Source organism: Orbicella faveolata, unplaced genomic scaffold (assembly GCF_042242905.1).
Source record: "Orbicella faveolata isolate gen_17 unplaced genomic scaffold, um_ofav_v1 contig_13, whole genome shotgun sequence".
Taxonomy (NCBI): Eukaryota; Metazoa; Cnidaria; class Anthozoa; order Scleractinia; family Merulinidae; genus Orbicella; species Orbicella faveolata.
In genome coordinates, this window is record NW_028301540.1 from 16878445 (window position 1) to 16895000 (window position 16556).

General features: G+C 42.1%; 4 protein-coding genes across 6 annotated transcripts in view; 2 read left to right on the forward strand and 2 right to left on the reverse strand.

The window, feature by feature from the left end:
* LOC110047516 (meiosis-specific protein MEI4-like) overlaps positions 1–16556 on the reverse strand; it is a 114271-nt gene that overhangs the window by 92993 nt on the left and 4722 nt on the right. For 2 of the 3 annotated variants that reach the window (XM_089284871.1, XM_020753270.2), the window contains exon 2: positions 15782–15840. In XM_089284871.1, the coding sequence (XP_089140997.1) occupies positions 15782–15832 (51 nt within the window). In that variant the 5' untranslated portion in view covers positions 15833–15840. Of the gene's footprint in view, positions 1–2706; positions 3055–4017; positions 4103–4205; positions 4856–15781; positions 15841–16556 lie in introns of those variants that run through there. The other variant, XR_016206030.1, reaches the window with a different exon arrangement.
* Positions 37–2742, forward strand: LOC149115352 (uncharacterized). Its single transcript, XM_089284874.1, has 3 exons — positions 37–501; positions 818–918; positions 1272–2742. Exons 1-2 carry the CDS (start codon positions 286–288, stop codon positions 902–904), a joined length of 303 nt encoding a protein of 100 aa, XP_089141000.1. The 5' UTR covers positions 37–285; the 3' UTR covers positions 905–918; positions 1272–2742.
* LOC149115353 (uncharacterized) lies at positions 10468–15116 on the forward strand. The gene has a single exon (XM_089283899.1). It carries the CDS (start codon positions 10656–10658, stop codon positions 15114–15116), a length of 4461 nt encoding a protein of 1486 aa, XP_089140025.1. The 5' UTR covers positions 10468–10655.
* The window catches only part of LOC149115354 (uncharacterized), a 2312-nt gene continuing 2074 nt past the window's right edge, over positions 16319–16556 (reverse strand). The window contains exon 1 of the mRNA XM_089284869.1: positions 16319–16556. This exon is cut by the window's right edge and continues 2074 nt beyond it. The gene's annotated coding sequence lies outside the window, so the exon portion shown is untranslated.

Consider the following 16556-nt stretch of genomic DNA (forward strand, 5'->3'; position numbering starts at 1 on the left):
CCCTTTCCTGTTAAAGGGGCTACGTCACGACCCGCGCATGTGCAAAATTTGGCTCCGTTCTCATTGAGATTCAAATGCATCCGCCATCTTGAATTTATCGGAGTTGTTAAATTTTGCGCGAATTTAGCCGTTCTTGGTTAAAATTATTACGTCTTTTTGTCGCGTGTGTGGATTTCTTCTCGTCGATCTACTTATTTTATCGCAGAGGCAAAATTATGGACGCAGAAGAGGCAAGAAAGGCTACGGTGGTGAGTTTCCTTGGACTCAATTACGTGACAGATTTAAATGTGTGAACTGTTTCGTAGTTTCTGGGAATATGCTCCAACGCAACGTCCATTTTCTCTTTCTTCTGTTGTTATCCTCTTAGGAAAATCACATCTCCTGTTCGTTCGAAAGCGCTTGTTCCACGAAACAGAAAACAAATGCAAATCGTGGCTGCCCTTGCAAGATGTGGTAGTGAGTGCATGTGTGGTTCGACAGCAAATCCGTGTCGAAAACACAGTGAGATTCCTTATTTATGCACTTAGCTTTGATGTAACATAGTTTGTAAGTAGGTATTGAAGGGTGCACGCGAATAGAACGACTAGATTTCTGGCTATTTTTGGTTCTGTTTGTGTTCAAGTCTTCATATGTACACATGTTCATGTGTACAGCATGTCTTTTTCATTCAGGCCAAACATTTCACCAAACATAGAGCAGTTTCGAGTTTTTGCAGTTTGAATTGTCTTTTCCTTGAGCTGAGAAGGTTTCTAGGAGAGTTTGATTTTTCATATACAAAGTACAACAGCTTTGACATGACTCTTTTTTTCATATCAAGGCTGGTGCAAGTACAGCTTCATTTGTGGCTGAAAAACACAGCCATACCAGACTGACAACAGGCCACGTGAAGAGCAGGAGAGGATAAAATAAAATAGAGATGTAAGGGTCTGCTTGTATAGAAATATGTTTTTATTTGTTATTATTCCAAGAACAAAAATATGCCTAAATATGGAAAAGACCACAAAAATCAAAGCTTGAACACCAATGCAAATGCATAAAGTTTAGTAAGGCAAGATTTGTTTTGTTCCTACACTTGATTTTTTTTATTTCTAGGCCCACTTGAATTGGCAAAAACTCTGTACTTGCTAGCAAGCTGTCAAACTTGAATCTTTGACACAGTTGGTGGCTCTACCTAAAATAAATCAATTACAACACTTAATTTTGTCAGGCCAGCTAAAAATACTTTACAGTACTGTACTTTATTGGTGATTACCTCCATAATGTTCTTTTAGGAATTCATTCAAATGCTTGATGAAGCAATGTGTGCAAGCTGTGTGCGAGAAGCCTGCCTAGAAGAATTGACAATTTAGATGAGACCATCAGTGAAAGCAACATTTCTCAACCCACCCCTGGTACATCCACAGAAGGACAGATGACAAGTGTGGATGGAATGCCTAACCCTGCACCTCCTTCTAGTAACTCGGCAATACCATGGTGCAAGTGTGGCATGTACCAAATTATGCTACAAGAAATAGACTGCAATGACAATAGCATGCATGTCTTCATGAACGCCGATTATTGGCAAAATGTTCTCCATAGATACGGTTATCTGGGGAAAGGAAACCAGGTGTGCCTTTCCTGTGTAGTAACAGTTATCCATTGGCAATATCCCTCACACTGGAGTTTATTTGAGATTCAGGGCTGATTAAACCAAAACAAATGCAAGTAACAAGTTCTTTCCCCCTGAAGAAAAGCCTACAAAGAAAGCATTATTTTATAGTAATATTGGAAGAGGCATTTGTTTTGTTAATGTAAATCACCTCCACACCTTGTTTTCATCTTTATCATTGCACATTCAGGATGGGTGTTGGTTCATTATACCGAAATAAAATGCATGCTCAATACATGGTTCTGAGGTGAAAATTCACCAACAGCTAGTCTATGAATTTGTTCCTTTTATAACAAGGCCAAAGTTTATTACTGGAAAAAAAATCAATACAGAAAAAAGATCAATAAATTCAAGGTATAGACAGAAAAAAAGATCAATAAAACAAGGTATAGACTAGAAGAGTACACTGGGATTTTTAATGAGCCAGATTTTCAAGTTACATCTCTAGGCAGGCTTGTGCAATTTTAAAAATATTTCCCTACAACTGATGGCAGTACCAAAACCCAAAACAAAACCACTGAAATGAAACTCCTCACAACTGTCAACAGCCAACTGTAACCTGAGTGTTATTCAGGATAACCAGGGTTTTATACAGCTAACCTGAGTGCTATCTTGTTGTTACATTTTGTTTGCAGGGCTACAAATAACAGTCGGTCATCAATCATTGGCCGACCAAAATTTGCTCATGTCCAAGGAAATCCCAAATGTGGGTGGAAATGATGTCTTGACAATTTTTTTATCGTAAATTACTTTACAGTAAGGGTGAATAAAGATCTACTGTGAGTAAATCTTACTTTTTCGGTGATGCCCGACCACAATTTGTTTTGTCTGACCAAGATGGTGTTTTAGTAGGACATATGTCCTTTCAAGAGAAAAAAATTATTTGCAGCCCTAGTTTGGTTATTTTGTTTCTGGTTTTAGTACCTGACCTAAGCAATTTTTCCATTTTTGCTAGCAATGTTTCATAATATCCAGTAGTTCCAAAAGACTTTGCTTTCATCAAACACCCTGGGACATACTGTATTCAATAACTAGTCATGGTCAGCACAGTCACCAAATAGTAATCAATAAATTTTATTGACTATATACATGTACTTTAGTGGAGATGTAATTTATTTTAGAGTGGGAGAGAAGTAAAAATTGGTTTGATCATGTCATTGAAATGAAAGAATATTGGTACACATTGTAAAAAATAAACACTTTGTATGTTTGAGGACAATTTGGATTTTAAGCATCTACACTGCATTAGAAAAATAATTTGACAGTATTGAAAGACAACTGTTCCCATGGAGATGCTCTAAAAGAGGCCATATCTTGTAAACAGGACTTCCTTATATGTTCAATAAGATGCTGATATTCCTGTAATATCAACATTGGTAGAACTCGCTGTAACATCAGTATCCTCTCTGCAACAAAGACATTGAACACAACACATATTAATCATACAATCAGTACATATATGCATAAGTGAAGCCTTGGAGCTGATGGCTCATAGCTGCCAGAGCTTATCCTGGTTTCTGTAGCATGAAGAGGCTAGGAGTATTTCTAATCCCCCTGGATGGGATGCCAGTCCATCGCAGGTCACCCCCCTACCCCACCCCCCTGCAATTTGTTAGGTTTCCCCAACAATTCACCGGTGCCCATTTATACTCCTGGGAGAGAGGCACTGTGAGAGTAAAGCGTCTTGCCCAAGAACACAACACCATGTCCCCAGCCAGGGCTCGAACCCAAACCCCTCACTCCAGGGACGCTGCACTAACCATACATGCATACATATACTCTATTGGCTCAGCCGCATAATATAGTCAATTTTTGAATGCAACAAATAAAACAGTAACAAATATATAAAAAAAAACTATCAAAATAAATGCAAAGTCACGCCAAATTAAATTTTGAGCATTACTGAAAAGGATGCAGAGCACAAAGGGAATTTTGTATATTTGGATAATAAATGTAAAATGTGGAGGGCAGGATGACTGAAAAAACATCAGTTATTTGACTGGGCCTTTATGATTACGGCTGATCATCCACCCTTACAACAACAGAGCCAAGAGTTTATAGTAATAATAGTCCTGATGATGCACTAATTAACACACTTGTAAAACATACAGAATAGCGAGGCATACTAAATGTAAGTGACAAATTATTTTGTTTTGAAAGGGGAAATTTCACTTGTAGAAACATCTAGTTTATATGCCCAGTTAGAGTACATTAAAATAAGTAAACAGGTTGTATTGACTTCGAAGGAAACATATATGAAGAAAATGGCGAAATGAATTAAATGAAACGACTACACATAGTTATTGCTCCTCTAATTAAAGTCAAAGTTGCGTGTGGCAACTTGTTTACAGTTGTACATATCAGCTCACCTTCAACATGGCGCCATCATTTTACGGAAGAGCTATCTTTCAGTATCTTCTCTCATCTTGTATTTTCCTCTACTGACTTAGCTTCCTTTATGTGAGAGGCAAAAGAATAGGAAACATGTAAAATGACCAGATAAACGGTACAAACAAAGTGGCAAACTGCACGTGAAAGATAAACAAAAGGTACTTGCCTTCGTCGTTCTAGGGAAAGAAGGTGGCCAGCAAACGCTGAATCACTCCGATATTCACCATAAATCATCGCAGATACTGACGAAGAATAAAAGCAGCAGTCTAGCAAAATCCTTCAATGGCCTTTTTACCAAAACGTTACTCCCTCAGAAACTGAAGTGTGAATCCTCTTCCGACCACTTGCAGATCGCCGACCGCCTCAAGAGGACATCACACTGCATCACAACATCCACGGAAATTCACTCACAAAACATCGAACACGAGCCAAAATCTACATGTAAATACTCTACAACAGTCAATTGACTTATAACCGCTATCAAAAGAATAGACCACTCAAGGATGACAGAGATATTTTTCGATAAAGTTACGAATATGTCCTCGCCGACGACTTTGAAAGTTTGAGGCTAAAACTTTCAAACTTTTTCGTGACCACGTGCACATGCGCGACCGTGACATAGCCCCTTTAATGAATTGGGTTCTGTCCTCATATATAAAACCAGTTCACAAGAGAATGGCCTTTGTATTTTCTATGTTTGGGAGTCATTAGTTAGCTTACCATGTTTGCAAAGTAAGAAGTGAAGCTACCACAAAGTCTCGCCTCTCCTGTGGCACTACTTGAATTCGTAACTGGTGTTTTGACAATCATCTCCTCCTGAATCCAGATAAGACAAAGCTTATGATATATGGAAGTCGTCAGCTTCTCTCCAAACTCCCTGACATCCGTCTTTTGTTAATGGGGAAGGAACTCTTACCCACAAAAAATGTCAAAGACCTCGACATTACATTTGACCTGAACCTCACGTTTTCTGATCACATCCTTAAAATTGTTTCGTCCTGCGAGTCTAGCCTAGCCCAAATTAGTCGTGTTGAGCATGTGTTTGATAAAAACACTCTAATCATTATAATCAACGCCTTAGTTTTCAGCAAATTGTTTTATTGTTCATCAGTCTGGTCAAATGCAGCAACTACCAACCTCCTCACACTTCAAGCAGTGCAGAACTTCGCTGCCCGAATAATTAGTAATACCAGAAAGTTCAATCACGTGACCCCAGTCCTAAAAGAGTTATGCTGGCTGCCAGTTAAATCACAACTGTATTATCCTGATGCTGTGCCTGCTTTTAAATGCATGACTGGACAAGCTCCCACTTACCTTCCGTCCCTCTCTTTAAAGCGAGCAGAGATAAGTGGCCGTGAGACTCCAAATTCGAAACTTTTAAACATTCCTATTTTTAAGACCTCTACAGGATAAAGGACTTTCTACTATTGAACAGTGTCATTATGGAATAGTTTAGAAAGAAATCTTAAGCTAAGCAAATCTCTGAATATTTTTAAACAAAGATTACAAGGTAAACTCTTACATGAATTTTTATTTTCATAATACAATATTGTCATATAATTCTCCCTTATTTCATATCATTTTTATAATTCCTTGGTACGTTGATTTATTTCATTTTAATTTTAATGTAACTTATTTAGTAGTGTTAGTACTGAAAAGCCCCCATGGGGAGTGCTAATAAAATTTATATTGTATTGTATCGTATGAGTGCTCTGCACTATACTATGCATTTACTGATAACTGATAAAGTTAAATGATACAACACATAAATTACAGTTAGGTTTTACATACAATGGGCTAAGTTATAACCATCTGTTTACTTTAGGTTCAGGGATCAGTACCCCTGGATAACTGCAGGTATGGAATTATCAGATCTGTAAACAGCTTCTCATTTAGTAAATAATTTCGCACTTGTTTAACCCATTAATTTCAGTCAGTAAAACACCCCAGGGTGAGGCCTGTTCTATATTTCAGTTACATTTGAGATGATTCTCCATTTCCATGTCATTGCTATTCCCAAAAAAGACAAAGTTAATATTACAGCAAGATACCTCAAAACTGAAAAAGTGTGACCACTTTTAATTCATTCATATTTGTTTATTTGTTTGAGTGCAGTCATTATCTAATCAAAAGCTGAGAACAGCTCTCACTTGGCTTCTGATTGGATATAAGTGTACACAAAATAATGTAACACATATTAACAAATTTTGTTTCAGTTTACAGTTCTTACTGCAAGTAGTGAATCGTATGCAAGTTCTATAGTAAATGTTTTCCAAGTAACAGATTTGTTTGCAAGTTCATATTTTGTCATGATCATTGGCTGTAAGGGGCCGTTTACATGGAGGAGGGTGCCTCGGGGGGATAGGGGCACCCTATGTAGTAGGGTTTCCCTTCTCTTTTGTTTTATGCGGTTCGTTCTACATGCAAGATAGGGTGCCCCTAGGGGGTAGGGTTACCCTACCTTGAAGGTAGGGTGCCCCTAGGGGCTAGGGTTGACTTGTGTTGACATAAGCCCATGTAGAACGAAACGGTAGGGCTGGCTCGGGGGGCAAGGGCTATGTCTTGTTATGATAAGGCCGCTGACCACCAAGTAAAAGGCACGAAATTTCAGTAAGAATTCAACATGGCTACGAACAACATTTCTAAAGGTGAATTATTTCCCCGCTATCAGCTGCAGAAAAGCTTAGAATATGAGGAGGAAGATCAAAAGGAGCAGTTAGAATTCAACGACCAACTGGAAAGCGGCAAAGACAAAGATGGAGAGCAAGCGTTCGCCTGTGAAGAAGAAGAAGCGGCGAAGACTAGCACGTGTTCAAATGAAGCTTCGACCAAGAAATGTAAAAAAATGCAAAAGCAGGCAGTAAGCAAGAAGGTTAAGAAGTTTGCATGGACGGACGATAAAGTGGAAGATCTTCTGAAGTACATAAACGATTACAAGACAAATTGTGACTTCAAAGGAATTGATTTTGAAACAACCTTGCTTCTTTGTATGCTGCAGTGCGAAAATGCATAGAATACGACGTTTTTGAAGAATTAAATATGTTAAAATCAATCCACACAACTGAAAAGTAGCAGCCAAAGATGAGAGAGTGACAAGAATTGCGTTTGCCACCGAAATTTGTCTGCGATCTGCCATTTTGTCTGTTTACTAAACTTAGCGACCACCCCTTCAAATTAGCTTTTGGCCCTAGAGGGGAGGGTGCCCCTAGCTTGCATGTAGAACCGCAGTATCTTCAACTCTACTAGGTAGGGTGCCCCTATCCCCCCGAGGCACCCTCTTTCCATGTATACGGGCCCTAAGTCACAGATATAATTTTCAGTTTGGTGCCACTGCAATTTTATCATGACTCGATTCTTTGTACTATATACAGACAACCTGTAGCATTGACAGAATCAGCAAAAGATGTACATGTAAGTTGCACATAGTGTTGTTATTAGTATTGTTAATTAGTAGTTATAACATTGCCTTAATAAATATTCTAATCTGCATTTTTGCATCCAGCAAGATATGGAGAGGCTAAAGGAAATGTTTCGTAATGAAAAGGATGAAAAGATTCATAAGGCATTGTCCAACTCCAATTGGGACCTGAACAACACTGCAACAATTTTGGCTGGCTTGGGTGAAGGTCAATCAAACTTGTTTGATTAAGTCTGTTGTATTAGATTTTAGTCTTGTATGCAAATTTTTCATGTTTGCACTACCATATTTATTTACCTATAAGCCGAGCTTGGCTATAAGCCGAGACCATAAACCTGTGAGACATGATAGTGGACGAAAGCTTTCCGAAAAAAAATTGGAAAAATATCAGCTATAAGCCAAGACCAAGGTTTCTTAACAAAAAGTTACTTGAGCAATCATTTCAAGAAACCTTCCCTCTCAGGAAACATGTTGAAAGCTATTGTGTAGAATAAAATCACACCTTTCAGGAACAATGAAAAGCGTTTTATTAGTTGTAAACGATTAGCCAATTGGTGCAAAACATTGTGCTATTTGAATACTAATTGATCCTACACACTACAAAGCAAAATATACTTAAATGAAAGCCACCAGACTGATTTTTATCATTGCAAACATCTGCTTACCGAAGTCAATCATCAATCGCTCGCCGTTCATAATGCCAAAGGCACGCCATTCATCTTACAATATGGCTTTCAAGCTTAAAGTTGTTGCTGAAGTGGAAGCAGTCAAAAACAACTGAGATTGCTCGCTAGTATGGACTTAGTGAGTCTACGGTCCATTGCTGGCACAGAGATCAGGCCAAACTCTTTAACAGTGAGCTGAAGATGTTGGCAAAACGCACAACTATGGGTCGCTTTACCCCAAAGTATCTTGAGGTAGACCAGCAGATATTGGAGTGGTTCACTGAGCAAAGAGATCAAGGTGAGTAAATGTTTGACACTGATCTGTATTGAAATTGTTTAAAAAGGAGTGCTGAATGAAGAATTGATAAGCTGCAGACACGTTCACGATCATAAACGCACACGAGTTTGTTTTTCAATGCGTGGGAATTGACACTTCCTATTGGTCAGATTTGCACTTCGTCATAACAAATTAACAATGCTTGTCAGCTCAAAGTAAACAAACTTTCGAATCGCTTGAATTTTATTCATTTACATGGTTTTTTATTTACTTAAATAGGTTTTGCTGTGAGTGGATTGATGCTGCGCCTGAAAGCAAAAGAATTTTCAACTGATCCTGCATTCAAGGCTTCCCTTGGCTGGTATCAGAACTGGAAACGACCACACTCAGTGAGCTTCCCTGCAAAGACAACGCTAGCCCAGCGACTGCCAGAAGACATGGAGGAGAAAATTGTGCAGTTCCACCACTTCATCATAGCAGCCAGGCAACGAGCTGGGTATCCTTTATCCAGGATCTACAACATGGATGAGACACCAATGCACTTTGAACTTCCATCAACGCATTCACTGGAGTTCACTAGCAGCTGAATGGTTCCAGTAAAAACCTGTGGAGCAGAAAAGCAGAGCTTCACTGTCACACTTGCCAAACAAAACTTCCACCCAAGGTCATCTTTAAAGGTGTCTGTAGTCCGAAAGATCTTGTCGTTCCAGAGTCCCTCCGTGTTTCTTTCCACAAGAAAGGGTGGATGGATGAGGCAGGTGTGAAGGAGTGGATTCGCCAGTGTTTGCCGTGGACCCCTCGTAATGAACAGTCACTGTTAGTGTGGGATTCATTCCAAGCTCACTTGACCGATGAAGTGAAAGCAAATCTCAACCGGCGGAAAATTGATGTAGCAGTTCAGTGTTTTCGCCAGAGCACGCCATTGCAGGAATCCCGCATTACAATCAGAGATGGCCCCCAGAAAAATGAAAAAAGGGCCAATTTGGCCCTTTCCTTTTACAAGGCTGCAGGCTTAACACAAGCATAATATTTTAAAAGCCATCCCAGGACTGAAAATTGTAATCGATACCGTTGCCAATGCAACAAGCATTTCATCCTTGGGGACAAAAATTCTGATTTAGTCGCCATAGTACGGCATAATGGCGACTACATTTCTCTGTGTTGATGATCAATAACGGTTATTTTGTCACACATTATGTCCTTCTAGAAAATCATATTGAAAGATCTTTGTGTCTCAACATTCAACATAAGAAAAGAAGTCAATCCGTCCTTTTGCTTTACTGTATTGATTCTCTCATATCGGAAAACTTCGAAATGGCTGACCGAGTTTGAAATCGCCCTATAATACATTGCAAACCCTTGGTCATTGACTACGTCATGTAGGCCTAAGGATTGTTCTCTTGTAATGCACGGATCCTTCATACTAGTATCTGATTCAAAAGAAACTTTATTGAGTAGAAACCCTTCAAAAAGCACTTACTATTAAATTTTATCATAGATCCTAATAAACTGCTTTATTTTCCTTAGTACCCTGATGCACTTTTTCCTTCTGTAGCTTTCAGTCTATTGGCTCCTTTCCTAAAAAAATGGCCCCTAAAAGAGATCTTCAGGGGCCACTCTGGCCCTCAAGTAAAATTTTCTGGCTGAAACACTGGCAGTTATCCCTGGAGGCCTGACCCCTGTTTTGTAGCCACTGGACAAGTGCTTGAACAAGCCGTTCAAAGATAATGTCCGAAGAAAGTACTTGGCGTGGACGATCAGCGGCCCATTCGACTATACTCTGGCTGGAAAGAAGGCGCCATCGAGAAATCTTGTACTTCGATGGGTGCATGAAGCATGGCGAGAGATCCCCATGGAGATGGTTGCTAAGTCCTTCAAGAACTGTGGAATCTCCAAATCTTTGGATGGAACTGAGGACGATGAGCTGTGCACTGAAGAGGCGCAGGAAATCGACAACAATGAAGAAGACAACGAGTTAGAGACCGAGAGTGAAAGCGAGAGCAATGGTGTTGGGAACTAGTCCCGAGACCCCTCTCGGTCCTGGAATCCGGGACATAGATTGTGTATGTGAGGAGATCGCACATGGTAGAAATACAGTTTCTCTTGCTGTTAATACCTCGTCTGTTCCTTGCTTCTCGTGGCACGCAGCGCTAGACTTGGTGTCAGAAGTGGGATCAACCTTTTTTTAGAACCGCCCCAGCGAAAACTTCGATCACGAAACCTCTTCTCGCAACGTTACGTTGGATACACAAACTCATGGCGTCGAACCTCAAGCGCCCAGAACTCAACCTAACCGGAAACATTTCCGAAAATTTTAAAAACTTCGAAGTCAGGTTCAATGATTATTGCGTTCAAGCAGACTACCGTAACCTGGACAAAGACCCAGAGACGGAGCCAGCCGAGTATTACAAGAAACCACAGCTCGAAATCGCCGCACTTCGATTGGCCATGCCAGACGAAGCACTTCAGGTAATACGATACACGATAGAACCTCAGATCGCGACTGTTGACAGAGCCAAACCTTGGATATGGATGGCGAAACTTCGCATCCACTACACGGGATCGACCGGCAGTTCAATTCTGGCTGACAGATTTAAGTTTTGGGGCCATAACCAAACCCTGACCGAATCGGTACAAGCATGGGAAGTAAGAATTAGGCAAGCCAGAAGCCTGTGCTCTTACGGAACACTCAGTGACGAAATGTACCGCGACAAATTTATATTTGGACTCAACAACGACGCCACGCGAGCCGAGTTGCTAAAAACACATCTCAAGCCTGACAACACACCTAAGAGCATGGCAGATGTGGTGACCGAAGCCAAGGCCCTAGAGTCTGCCTACACCGCAAACAAGCTGATAACCGACTCCTCAAAATCAACCACCGAGGAACGAGTCCACTGGGTGAAACATAAAGAAATGAAACTACGAAGAGAGCCTGGAACATGCCACTGGTGTGGAGACAAACGGGGACCTCACCCATGGAAACAATGCCCAGCACGGGGCAAAACATGCTCGAAATGCGGTATCAATGACCACTTCGCCAATGTCTGCCTGGCAAACGGCCAACCACCACAACAACGGGGAGGCCCATTGCCTCCTTCCACTCGCAACAACCGGAACCCCAGCCAAACACCCAGTAACAGGGGCAGCAGTCGACGTCGGGAAGATGTGCATCACTTGCAATTTAGTGGAGACGAACCAACCGACCACATGGTATATGCGGATTATTATCACGAGCAATGTTACTCTCTAGGAACACCACAGAAGAAGAGGAAATACTTTGTAAAACTGCCCCTGTCAGCTACCGGCTCACACTTCCAGCCAATTACATTCCAAATTGACACAGCAGCCTCGTGCAACACCCTATCTCATAGTACCCTCACCACTCTAGGCCAAGACATCCACATGTCAAAATCACCTTTTCTCTTACAACCATATGGGAACACTCGCCCACTGAGACCTTTGGGCCAAGTCGAGCTGCTATGCCAAAGGAAAAATCAGTATGTCACCCTAACCTTCCAAATCCTACCAGATGACATCATGGCCAACAAGCCCGCCCTCTTATCAGGGGGCGACAGTGAAAGATTGGGACTTATCAGAATTGAATCAGACACTATCTTCTCTCTATCTCCGTCAGTAACGATCGCCCACTACAACGAAGCACAGGACACCCCGCCCACTGCACAGGAAATGCAAGCACAAGAGCAAGTGGAATGCAACCACATCGAACTCCACAACAACAGACCAAGCACCTGCAACCCACTCCCTTCTCCGTCTCAACCGATCAACATCCCTGCTAAATGGCGACTACCCCCCGCAGGTGCGCTTCAAAAAGAACACATTCTAATGGAATATGCTGAGAACTTTGAAGGTCTCGGCTGCCTTGGGCCCCCTGTGCATTTTGAAATCAAACACGATGTAACACCAGTTCAAATGCCTATCCACCGCATCCCAGTGGCAAAACGGGCGGCAGAAAAGAGTGCCCTAGACAAATACGAGAACGCTGGCATCATAACTAAGGTTGATGAACCAACTCCATGGTGCTCAAATGAAGTCATCAGAGAAACTCCCAGAAAAGTCCGAATATGCATCGACCCCAGCCAGACGGTAAATAAAGCCATCCTTCGTCCCATTTACCAAATGCCAACCCTCAACAAGCAGCTTCATAAACTAGCCCATGCAAAATGCTTCTCTCTTGTTGATGTACGCGATGGATTCCTCCACATACCTCTTGACGAAGAGTCCTCGCGCATGACCACAATGCACACCTCTTATGGCCGCTACCGCTGGCAACGCCTTCCCTTCGGGATCTCAAGTGCTCCAGAAGAATTTCAGATGCGACTTATTTCTGCTCTGGAGGGTCTAGAGGGCATAATCTGTATAGCTGACGACATTTTGGTCTTTGGAGAGGGAACAGATTTCACTGAAGCTGAGCGAGATCATGATCGTCGCTTTGTAGCCCTAATGGAACGTTGCCTCCAAAAGAACATTAAACTAAACCCCACAAAACTGGAGTTCAAGTTACCAGAGGTGAAGTTTATGGGCAACATCATCACAGCAAATGGGATGAAAGCTGACCCTGACAAAGTCACTGCGATAACTACTATGCCCAAACCGAGAAACAAGGCAGCCCTCTTACGCTTTCTGGGAATGGCCAACTACCTATCGCCATACTGCTCAAATCTGAGTACCGTCATTAGACCCCTCACTGCCCTAACACAGAAAGATCTCCCATTCTCCTGGACAGAGGTTCAAGAAAGAGCATTCAATGATGCAAAGCAATTGATCGCCACTGCACCAATCCTCCAATACTATGATCTAGCGAAACCTGTGGTACTCCAAGTAGACGCCAGCGAAGAAGGCCTGGGGGGAGCGCTCCTCCAACCAAATGCTGATGGTAAACTCCAACCAGTCGCCTTTACCTCAAACAGCCTGAACAGCACAGAACAGCGCTACTCTCAACTCGAAAAGGAATGTCTTGCCATCTGCAACACGTTTGGGAAATTTGATCATTGGCTATTTGGCAAGTCAGACATCACAGTGCACACTGACCACCAACCCCTAGAAACCATCTACAAGAAACCACTTCATAAGTCAGCCGCACGTCTTCAGCGAATGCTAATGCGACTTCAGAGATATCAGTTTAGCCTACATTACAAGAAAGGTACAAGCCTTCATATAGCAGACACACTATCCCGCGCTGCTTTACCCACCCCAGTGCATGCAAATGTAACAGGGTTTGAAGTGTTCTGCCTTGAACTTGAACACTCCGAGAATGACCACAACCCCCGTCTCACAGATGTCACAGAAGAACTCCTCAAATCAGAAACCAAAAGGGATCAAACCCTGACTGATCTACAACAAACTATCATCTCTGGCTGGCCCGACGACAAACAACACCTGGCCACCAACCTCCGCCCTTTCTGGACCTTCAGAGAGGAACTAAGCATACACAATGGAATCATTTACAAAGGTCAGCAAGTCCTAGTTCCACAGTCCATGTACTCAACAATGCTTGGGAAAATACATGCGAACCACTTTGGAGCAGAGTCAAACATTCGCATGGCCCGCGAAGTCCTATTCTGGCCAGGCATGAGGAAAGCCATTTCAGACATGTGCGACACCTGCAGTGTCTGTGCCCAGTACAGTAAAATTCTTACAAAAGAACCTATGAAGTCGTTACCAATCCCAACGCAGCCGTGGCAAATTGTGAGCCAAGATATCTTTAGCCATGAGCAGAAGGACTACCTGGTTACTGTCTGCCATTTCTCGGACTGGATAGAAGTCGACGAACTCCAGGACACCCTCTCCGCCACAGTAATAAACAAGACCAAGGCCCACTTTGCGCGGTTTGGCATACCACAGATGTGCCATACTGACAATGGCTCACAATTCGCAAGCAAGGAATATGATGACTTTGCCACACAATATGGATTCAAACACACTACCTCCTCACCATATCACCCTAGAGGCAATGGGAGAGCCGAAGCTGCCGTCAAAGTGGCCAAAACAGCACTGAAGAAATCCACTGACCTCCAGTCCGCACTGCTAAATTACAGGAACACGCCGCCCCAGGGACTCACATATTCGCCTGCACAGCGTATGCTCTGTCGACGTACAAGGACAACACTGCCAACACCAAACCACCTCATCAAGCCTTCACCCGTGAACCTAGCTGTCATCACTCAAGAGCTCACCTTGAAGCGAGCTGCGAGCAAACGCTACTACGACAGCTCACCAACCAAAGTACATCCCGACCTTGCTGTTGGCTCAAGCGTTTATGCGAAACCTCCACCTACACAGAGGGGTCATCCATGGATACAGGGAACTATCCTCTCCCAGGACAGACCCAGATCATACACCATTCAGACACCGAACAGCAACATCCATAGAAACCGGGTTCATATCACGCCAACAGTTGAACAGTCTCCTCCACCAACACAGACCACCCCTCCGCCACTGATCCAGGAACCACCACCGGACAACGGCAACGTCACCATAACACCACAAGCAGAAGAAACTGTAGTTACATGTAACAATCATCCCCCAGTGCAGACACAACACGCAGAAACAGAGAGACTCTCAAAAAATGGGTCCACGAATCTTGCAACTCTAGCCAGCCAAGACAAACCTACAGAACCCATTCTAGGGAACACAAGAACAAGAACGAGGATCATCAAACCTCCTTCGAGGTTTGAAGACTATGAACTGACCTAGAGGTCTACATTGACTCACAGTTGCTTATTCTCTTAGGCCATTTATAGGGCCCATTGTTGTATTTTGTAAGAGACATTTCCTTTTTTTTATATAAGGGGGGAGATGTTGGGAACTAGTCCCGAGACCCCTCTCGGTCCCGGAATCCGGGACATAGATTGTGTATGTGAGGAGATCGCACATGGCAGAAATACAGTTTCTCTTGCTGTTAATACCTCGTCTGTTCCTTGCTTCTCGTGGCACGCAGCGCTAGACTATGGCGAGTAAACTGTTTACCAGTTGAAAGCTCTTCAAAAAATGACTCCTTTAGGAGCCACCAAATCTATAAAAGTTTATTGACCAACAATTTCATCTTGTCTTTATAATATTATGATTTATTGTGCTTTACTGATGCTGACTTGGCTACAAGTCGATCACAGAATTTGCATGACATTTCCATAAGTTCTCAACACCTGAGAGAGAAAAAAATCCATCAAACTTGGCTATAAGCTGAACCCCTTTGTTGGGAATGTTTTTGGTCGATACAAGTCCAAATTTCTGAAAAAATAGTTCAGCTTATAGGTAAATAAATATGGTATTTCCTGAAGCACTTAACCACACTTTTGTGAAATTTGACACCTGCAGGCAGCTAAAACACATGAAAATAAAAACTCAACTTCACAACTCACCAGTGCAACTTTTACATATTGGTACAAGAATACATCTTCCATCCAGTTCATGACTATATCTGCAACAAAACATCAAAAGTATTAGTCACATGCTGACAAGTGACACCTAAACTTCGTGAAACTGGCCACTAATATGCAGACGTCTCCTCCTCCTCTTGTACAGCTAGTGCAGCAAACCAAAAGCAAATAAGCAAACCCCGGCTTCTTTGGGTCTTCTGTGAAGAAACGTCTTGGTAGGAGCTGGTAGCCGGTCATTTCACCTACAAGTTGATTCACCTACCATTCTTTCACCTACATGATCTGAGTCGATTCGCCTACACTTAAGTCAAAAATATTTTGTGAAAAAAAAGAAATATCTTGTGAAGATAGATGAACATCACTGCCCACAGGGAGCAGAGGAGTCGTATTTGACCATATTTCCAGTTAAATTCACCGACAACCTTGACCTACAACCTCGATTCAAGATTTATGGTCATGTCGCCCCCAAGATATAACGCCCCCGACATGACGCCCCCACCTACAAGATATAACGCCCCCTATAAGACATAATGCCCCCTGATATTAAGATATATAGATTACTTCATGGTCGATGAGTGCGTACGATTTTGATTCACGAGTTGTGACAAATCGCAAACGAACGAGTGAGTCTTCAAGCGAGTGAGTTTGCGATTCTTCACAACAAGTGAATAAAAATCGTACAAGCAAACCAACCATGAAGTTATTTGTTTATTTTATAAGTACTGAGATTTCTTTCAAACAATAATGACAATTAACA

Coding starts and splice junctions, on each gene's coding strand:
- LOC149115352 (XM_089284874.1), top strand. CDS start 286: ATGTGTGAACTGTTTCGTAGTTTCTGGGAATATGCTCCAACGCAACGT. Junction 502..817: donor AAATCCGTGTCGAAAACACA/GTGAGATTCCTT, acceptor TTTCATATCAAG/GCTGGTGCAAGTACAGCTTC.
- LOC149115353 (XM_089283899.1), top strand. CDS start 10,656: ATGGCGTCGAACCTCAAGCGCCCAGAACTCAACCTAACCGGAAACATT.